Source organism: Cajanus cajan, chromosome 6 (assembly GCF_000230855.2).
Source record: "Cajanus cajan strain Asha chromosome 6, NIPB_CcT2T_4, whole genome shotgun sequence".
Classification (NCBI taxonomy): domain Eukaryota; kingdom Viridiplantae; phylum Streptophyta; class Magnoliopsida; order Fabales; family Fabaceae; genus Cajanus; species Cajanus cajan.
Genome location: NC_138522.1, coordinates 56,910,034 through 56,918,190, shown reverse-complemented (window position 1 = coordinate 56,918,190; position 8,157 = coordinate 56,910,034). Strand labels below are relative to the sequence as shown.

General features: G+C 32.3%; 2 protein-coding genes across 3 annotated transcripts; one reads left to right on the top strand and one right to left on the bottom strand.

Moving 5' to 3' along the window:
- The first annotated feature begins 378 nt into the window (after nucleotides 1–378).
- On the top strand, nucleotides 379–2,149 carry LOC109798131 (galactinol synthase 2). Its single transcript, XM_020358360.3, has 3 exons — nucleotides 379–839; nucleotides 992–1,447; nucleotides 1,549–2,149. Exons 1-3 carry the CDS (start codon nucleotides 507–509, stop codon nucleotides 1,753–1,755), a joined length of 996 nt encoding a protein of 331 aa, XP_020213949.1. The 5' UTR covers nucleotides 379–506; the 3' UTR covers nucleotides 1,756–2,149.
- Nucleotides 2,150–5,616: 3,467 nt separating this feature from the next.
- LOC109797767 (ADP-ribosylation factor) lies at nucleotides 5,617–8,014 on the bottom strand. Of its 2 annotated transcripts, none has more exons than XM_020357897.3 (7): nucleotides 7,794–8,014; nucleotides 7,463–7,644; nucleotides 7,316–7,386; nucleotides 6,400–6,519; nucleotides 6,164–6,282; nucleotides 5,995–6,076; nucleotides 5,617–5,886 (listed from the first exon to the last, which is right to left on the bottom strand). In XM_020357897.3, exons 2-7 carry the CDS (start codon nucleotides 7,608–7,610, stop codon nucleotides 5,881–5,883), a joined length of 546 nt encoding a protein of 181 aa, XP_020213486.1. In that variant the 5' UTR covers nucleotides 7,611–7,644; nucleotides 7,794–8,014; the 3' UTR covers nucleotides 5,617–5,880. The 2 variants fall into 2 exon arrangements, with proteins under 2 accessions (XP_020213486.1, XP_020213485.1); XM_020357896.3 differs by having other exon boundaries at nucleotides 7,463–7,611; nucleotides 7,794–8,012.
- Between the last annotated feature and the right edge of the window lie 143 nt (nucleotides 8,015–8,157).

Sequence of the window (8,157 nt, the reverse complement as noted above, 5' to 3'; positions counted from 1 at the left end):
TAAAATATTTAACTAGAAAATTATTTATCTTGTTTAAGGATGTAGCTAGTTAAAAATTCTGAAATAATGCAAGAGTGGGTTTGCAATTATTATTGATTGATTGTTATGAGGATAATTAATAATTAATCTCTGTGGTGGTGAGATCAGAAACTTAACTCTACCAGAATCTTTGGGAGCGCCAGTCCCAGTCCATTCTAGTCTCTTCCACCACATCCTACAATTCCCCTCTCGAGAACCTTCGCATAATCACTCCTCACCGTTGGATCACTCCATCGTGACACGTGGCATACACACACTCCAAGATGCACCAACTTGCATGATCAAATGCAGCCACAAATCCGTGAAATCACTACACCTCCTCCTTTTCTTTATATATACACACCCACCCTCTCCACCTCTTCACCATCCAAACACACAACAACCTCTGCATCATTTTCTCACTCTTTTCAACCTCTCTTCAATCCTCACTGTACACTTTTCACTACTCTTAAATCCAGAACACCAACATGGCCCCTGAGCTTGTCCCCACCCTGGCGAAATCCGGTGCCGCCTTCACCAAACCCGCGACTCTGGCGAGGCGCGCCTACGTCACATTCCTCGCCGGAAACGGTGACTACGTGAAAGGGGTCGTTGGCCTCGCCAAAGGGCTGCGAAAGGTGAAAACGGCGTACCCCTTGGTGGTGGCCGTGCTCCCCGATGTGCCGCAGGAGCACCGTAACATCCTGGAGTCTCAGGGCTGCATCGTCCGTGAGATCGAACCCGTTTACCCACCCGAAAATCAGACCCAGTTCGCTATGGCCTATTACGTCATCAACTATTCCAAACTCCGTATATGGGAGGTACGTCTTCTTTTCTCTTCTTTTTTTAACTCTCTCCTATGTTTTTATTATTGTTACACGTGGACTCCACTTGGTCGGTTTCTTACACGTGGAGCCTCATGATGCATATGTTTTTTAAAATTTATTGTTTGACAGAAATACCCATTTTGCAGTTTGTGGAATATAGCAAGATGATATACTTGGACGGAGATATTCAGGTATACGAGAACATAGACCACTTATTTGATCTTCCTGATGGGAACTTTTACGCTGTGATGGACTGCTTCTGCGAGAAGACATGGAGTCACACCCCGCAGTACAAGGTGGGGTACTGCCAGCAGTGTCCGGAGAAGGTCCAGTGGCCCACTAAATTGGGCCCACCACCTTCTCTTTACTTCAACGCGGGCATGTTCGTGTTCGAGCCCAGCTTGGACACCTACCACGACCTCTTGAAGACGGTGCAAGTCACCACTCCCACATCGTTCGCGGAGCAGGACTTCTTGAACATGTACTTCAAGGACATTTACAAGCCCATTCCCTTGGCTTATAACCTTGTCCTCGCTATGCTGTGGCGCCACCCCGAGAATGTTAAACTTGACCAAGTCAAGGTCGTTCACTACTGCGCAGCGGTATGGGACTAATTCGTTAATTAATTGATACTTTAGTTAATATTATTGATCATTTAGTGAGAAGATGTGAATTGAATTAATGGTTAATGAATGTGTTTTAGGGGTCGAAGCCGTGGAGATATACGGGGAAGGAAGAGAATATGCAGAGGGAGGACATAAAGATGCTGGTGAAGAAATGGTGGGATATCTATAACGACTCTTCCCTTGATTACAAGGGGTTGAGTGGAAGTGAAGACATGGAGCCATTCGTGCAGGCTCTATCAGAGGTTGGTCATGTTCAATATGTGACAGCACCCTCAGCTGCTTAAGATGAGTTTGTGGACATTCATTGTTGTGATGAAAAATAAAAAGTTAGAGAAGGAGGAGAAGTAGGTGGGAAGTGCAAGGAAGACTTTGCGGTGAAAACAAGGGAGGTTTCTTTCTTTGTTTTTGTTGTAGATAGAGGGAACGGTCGTGGATTGCTTTGGAAAGGAGCTCTCCACCTTTTATATTTGTTTCTCTTTTTGAGAATTTCTTAGCGTCTGGTAATTAATTAAGGTTGGAGGGTCTCTTCATAAGAGTCTGGATCTGGTCTTTGGCTTCACGTATGTGTTAATATATGTATTTCTGTGTTCCTTGTTTTTTCTTTTCTTTTTGTTGGGACTTTGCCATTGTAATAATTCTAAGGCAATGCTTAATGATTAAGGGAATTGTTGAACGAAACTATATGTCTACTTTGATGGTAAAAGGATTCCTTGTCTGTTTCCTGTGAAACTACTATAGGATGTTTTCTATATGAATAGTCAATTTGGGAATGGTATTTTGCTCGATAAGATCCTCCATGTTGAGGAATTTTAGGTTTGAATTTGAATAGGTATTGTCTTTGCAAAAGTGAGATGAGTTGGGGAAATGACATCACTTATCATCTGTCCTCCATTATGAAGCAAGGGTTAATTGAAGGAGAAGGCAGATATAAAAGTTTATAGTGAGTAACAGAAAGTGTGGAAATCTCCGGTAACATCATGATATTCTTGAATAACTTTGTAATTAGGCACTGATCACAGATATTATTCATGTCTTCCTGGCAGTAGTTTTCATACCAAAAATATTTTGTGATCACGTGTTCCTCGTACTAGTAGTTTTCTTACCTAAAATATGTTAGGGTAATTAACAGGGTCGTTCGGTACGGTCGATGTATTAATATAAAAAAAACAGACGATCTTGAATTTCCAATTGGATGAGAAGCAAAAGAATATATATTTCCTTTTACCTTCTCTTTTTCAAATGTGTTTTTCTTTTTCTTCTTTCCATTCCAACTTACATATACCATTATTATTGCGAGAAAAAGAGGACATTTCTATTGTTCCTAGAATAGTAGTAGGGTAGGAATAATAATATCATCATGTGTTCATTTTGGAATCGTTGGTCAGTTTCCAAAGATGGATTGCTTGAGAAAGTCTTTTACAAGTTGTTATATAATCGACGTTTGGGGAAACTTTGATAGGTATATTGTTTTTTCTCTACTCCTTTCTCGATTTCACTTCCAAATCAGTTATTATATGGATAAAGTATTTATAGTTCAATTTCTACCCAAATAATTTATTTTTAAAGTATTGTTTTAGAAAAATTAAATGTATTTTTTGTTTCTGTATTTTTTTATTTCCTATGAATATTTTTTTTATTATTTCATTCTTAATATTTTATAATTTTTTAAAAATAGTCATATATAATAAATAAATATTTATTTATTATATTACGTAAATAAAATATTTATTACGTAAATAAATTGATTTTATTTTATTTTTAAAATAAAATACTTATTATATTTATTACATTACATAAATAAATTGATTTTAAATCTTTTTAAGATAAAATTTTAAAATATAATTCTACTTTATCATACTAAAAAATGTGTTGTTTTAAAAAAATTAAAATAACTTATCTATGTAACAATAATGAAATGTAATATAAAATATAATATATATTTTATTTTTTATGTATAATTTTTTTTAATAAAAATTAACAGTAAAGACTATTTTAAAAATATTATGAAATATTAGAAATAAAAAAATTATAAAGACTAAAATAAAAAAATATCAATTACATGAACAAATGTTATATTTAAATCTTTTAAGAGATATCCGATTCAACTCCATGGCAGACTATTTATTTTTAAAGTAATTACTAATATTTTAACTTGTATAATGCACAAATATATTTATTACATATATACATTATATTTAAGAACTTGTATAAATAAAATTTTTAATATATAAATTATATTTTGGATATATAATAAATAATTTATACTGTAAAAAAATATTTTTATTTATTAATAGTTTAATATATAGGGTTGATTTTAAATTTATTTTTATACTTTTATTTTATTATATCATTTAATTCATTACATCTTTTTCAAAAAGTATTGTATGTAATTATTTTTCAAACTTTAGCGAGTTTTCCGTAAAGGTGAAAATGAAAACGATAATTGACATTAAGCAGCATCTGTCTTTTATATTTATACTTGATTGCTAACTAATAAATTTTAAAATTTAAAAATTGAAAAAAATATTTTTAACTGAAATTTATAAGTCATTAAGTTAACTTATTGAAATTTTAAGTGTTTAGAATTAGTTTCTATTTTAACATATAAATATAAATTGATTTCAAAATATATTCATATAATTATTTATTTTATGATATATATTTTTTTAAAGTAATAATAAGCACTATATATTTATTAAGGGAGTCTTGGTTAAATAAGTGCGTGAAATGTTATAAATCATTTATCAATGGTTTTTAAATTTTTCTTTAATATCGAATTTGATTTATATATATTTCATAGACGATTATATAAAATTAAAAAAAAAAACTGTGATATTAAACATATAATAATAAGTCTTAAATTCTCTTTTGATCTTTATAGTTTTAGGAATGTGTATTTTTGGTCTTTCAATTTTTTTTTATTAAAAATTTGATATTTATAGTTTTTAAAATTAAGTAATGTTAGTTCACCTATTAACATGGCATCCAAAGTAACACAAAAACTGTTTAAGTGTACATGAATAATATTGTTAGTTAGACTTATAGAAAAATAATATTATTAAAATTAAAAAAATATTTTAATAAATTACAAATTTCAATTGAAATAAAAGGAAATATAACACATATGTAGTAATTTTTTTTAATTGAAGTCAACATGACTAAGTAATTGTTAGGTAGTTTCACTTGTGAATAAATTTTTTGTTTAATTTTTAAGATGTTAATAAATGGACATATTTCTTAATTTTAAAATTTAGAAAGACTAATTTACAGTAAAAATAAAAATAAAAATTAGGGACCGATATTGCACAATCACATAATTTTAAGGACCAAAATTTAGTTTCTCATGTTGAAGAAATAAAATTTAAGATTCATGAAAAAGCATATAAAACATGAAGGAAAGTAAGCGAGCTATGTCTTTTTCATTGTATAAACTTGACAATTTAATTGAAAGCGCACTACCTTTCTTATATTCTTTACCTAGTTTTGCATATAATTTCTAGTTATATAGTATAGGAATATAATTTTATGTACCCGTTAACTAATTAAAAACCATCTCAAGTATAACTTGTAAAATTATCATAACAGCTAGTCCCTCTAAAATAGTGTTTTACATAGAAAAAAAGGTAATAAATATACAAAAGAAAATAATAATTTTATAAAACTAATCTTAATTGAATTTATAAAAAGTAATAAATAGATGATTGAAAACCTTAATATTAAAGGCATAAATAGAAAAATATTATTAATGCTAACTTGAAAAGTTAAAATGACAAATATTGAGACGGAGGAAGTTATAAATTTATACACGTGATAATTTATAATTAAATAACTTTATAAAAGCATTTACTCTATTTATACATTTCAATTATTGAAGCAAGACTTGCTCGTATAAAGATCACACAAACTCGGTAGTACCTACGCTTATGTTTGCAAAAAAATTTAGCCTATGATTCCTTATCTCGATTTAGTCGTTGTGAATGTGTCATTACTATTTTACGATAGTCTACATTTCCATCTGAAAAGAAAAGGAATCCAATTCAAAATAAAAGCTGCAACGAGGCAACTGTGGCGAGTTATAACGAAGGGAAGTAAACAATAATCGATGTCTGAGATACACTGTTGTTAATTGTGTTTAACATATCATGTATAAATGCAAAAACTTTCAATTATAAAATTGACTTCACAATTCAATGGGTGAAACAATGCCTTCAATTTTGGTCATACACGAAAAAAAAAAAAAAACGCAAATTATTTTGATATTAGGTAGTAGACATCTGTTCTTTATCGAAGACAAATAATACATGCTAGAGCAGATAAGATTCTAAACAGGGTAAACGGTAACCACATCAAACATCGGAAGTCAGAATCGAAACTCAACTGAACTTCATGCAACCCACGACCGATAATCACTATGCCTGCAATTACAAATAAAAAAGGGAAGAAAACAATTAGTTAAGGTCTTGATATGAAATTGTATTTAAAATTAATTGCAGTGTCCCAGAAAACAATTATCCTGTATTAACCTTGTTTGCAATGTTGTTTGAGAGCCAGTCAAGTCCTTCATAAAGTCCTTCACCAGATGTGGCACATGTGCTCTGGATATACCTGCACGTGAAAAACATGAAGATGACAATGGGCATGGGAAGGAGCCCGGAGACAAGCAAATGCCGACAGCAATATAATTTATATTACCAGTGACGCTGACGAAGAGAATGAAGACCAAGCTTATCAGTTATTTCAGCAGCATTCATAGCATTTGGAAGATCTTGCTTGTTTGCAAAAACAAGAAGCACAGCATCTCTCAACTCATCCTGACAAAGTTATTGCCATACATACAAGAGGAAGTCACAAAATTAAGCTAGGAAACTATGCCCCTATAAAATAAACCAATTTCTCATATTCAATCACTAAGGTATCTATTTAATTACCTCATTTAACATCCTGTGCAGCTCGTCTCTAGCTTCCACAACACGATCTCGGTCATTGCTATCAACCACAAATATAAGTCCTTGGGTATTTTGGAAGTAATGTCTCCACAAAGGACGGATCTGGTAGGGAGAATATAACAAAGTTCACTACTGAATTGGGAGTATTTATTTTTAAATAATTCAGATTTCAGAGATAAAACATATTCTGACACAAAAAACATGCTAGAAATGTCTAATGACTGATAAAGTCTAGAACATTCAAAAGAGTAATTTGTTTGCCTTAACCCTAAACCTATGTCTTATATACACATGTTTGCGAATCAGAATCCCGAGTTTTCCAGAAGTAACTCCCAAAAATCTTGGAGTGGTTCACCTTGTATTTATGTAAATTACCCATATATCTGTCAAAATGGCCTAATGAGCCTTTATTCTATTGAGATCACCCAATCAATATGAGACCGGAGAACCTGATCAGATTTCAATCCAGAGGGTACAAAAATATATAGCAAAATGGAAAAGGTTAGACAATTTAAGCCATATATAGAAGTCAACCCATAATGGTAAATGGTTAGATGTTCAGCACCGTAGCCAGATCTTTCTACAGTATTGGACTTGGATCCAAGCAACAGACTCACATACATAAAAACAAAAAAAAAAAGAGTAGAAAATGCCAACTAATTTTAAGACTTATTTTTTTGTGCTTTCCGTGTAAAGACTAAATACTAAATCTCTCACAATTTCAACTAGGTGGATCAAAATCAAAAGTTCATGAAATTGATAAATGTACTCAGACCAAATACACCGAATCAAAATATACATTTTTAAATGACAAATCTATGCATGGTAGCATTATCAAATTATGATTCACTAGTGTTAGAAATTAGAATGAGATTTGTCTCTGAATCTGAAATAGTACCTTGTCCTGGCCACCAACATCCCAGACAGTGAAGCTGATGTTCTTGTACTCCACAGTTTCCACATTAAACCCTAGAAACACCAATGGTGGAACATTTACAATGGATTTAAATCAATTGACGGAAGGAAATTGGAAGATGATACGTACCAATGGTTGGAATGGTGGTGACGATCTCGCCGAGCTTGAGCTTGTAGAGAATGGTGGTCTTACCGGCGGCGTCGAGACCGACCATGAGTATACGCATCTCCTTCTTGGCAAATAAGCGACTGAAGAGCTTCGTGAAAGACAGACCCATTCTGAACAGAACACAAGGCGTCAAAAGAGCAGCGCTACATAAAAGTGATTAAACCCTAATAATCAACTTTCAAATGGTGATCCGAACACATAAGACGCGGATCGGGGATGGAGAAAGGAAAATGGAAGGGTGAGCATTTGAAAATTGAAAATAATAATAATAATGAAAAAGAAAAAGACTTGCCTTGATGAGAAAGATGAGATCTGCTTTGGTGTCTCTGTTTGCAGTTTGCAGTTTGCAGTTTGCAGTTTGCAGTTTGCAGTTTGCAGTCTGCAGAGAGCAGCGGTGAGGTAAGGGCAAGATTTGATGAGGATTGAGGGGTGTCGCGCTAACCGTTCCTTTTACGCATTCTAGTTTTTTAAATCACAGACAACTAGATGCGTTTTCAGAACTTCCTGTTCAAATTTTAGTGGTCTCAACTCTCAAATTATTTAAAGCCTCTCATTGCTTTTAAATTTAAAGTTAAATAAATAACATAAAATAAAATAAAATTTATCACACACTCCTGTTTTTTATTTATTTATTTATTTAAATTTTTATGACACAT

Excerpts from the sequence above, each read along its gene's own strand:
- LOC109797767 (XM_020357897.3), bottom strand. The coding sequence starts at position 7,610 with ATGGGTCTGTCTTTCACGAAGCTCTTCAGTCGCTTATTTGCCAAGAAG. Across the intron at positions 7,387-7,462 it reads CACCACCATTCCAACCATTG|GGTTTAATGTGGAAACTGTG; the intron begins GTACGTATCATC and ends TGGTGTTTCTAG. Across the intron at positions 6,520-7,315 it reads ATGTTGGTGGCCAGGACAAG|ATCCGTCCTTTGTGGAGACA; the intron begins GTACTATTTCAG and ends TCTCCCTACCAG.
- LOC109798131 (XM_020358360.3), top strand. The coding sequence starts at position 507 with ATGGCCCCTGAGCTTGTCCCCACCCTGGCGAAATCCGGTGCCGCCTTC. Across the intron at positions 840-991 it reads CCAAACTCCGTATATGGGAG|TTTGTGGAATATAGCAAGAT; the intron begins GTACGTCTTCTT and ends CCCATTTTGCAG. Across the intron at positions 1,448-1,548 it reads TCGTTCACTACTGCGCAGCG|GGGTCGAAGCCGTGGAGATA; the intron begins GTATGGGACTAA and ends AATGTGTTTTAG.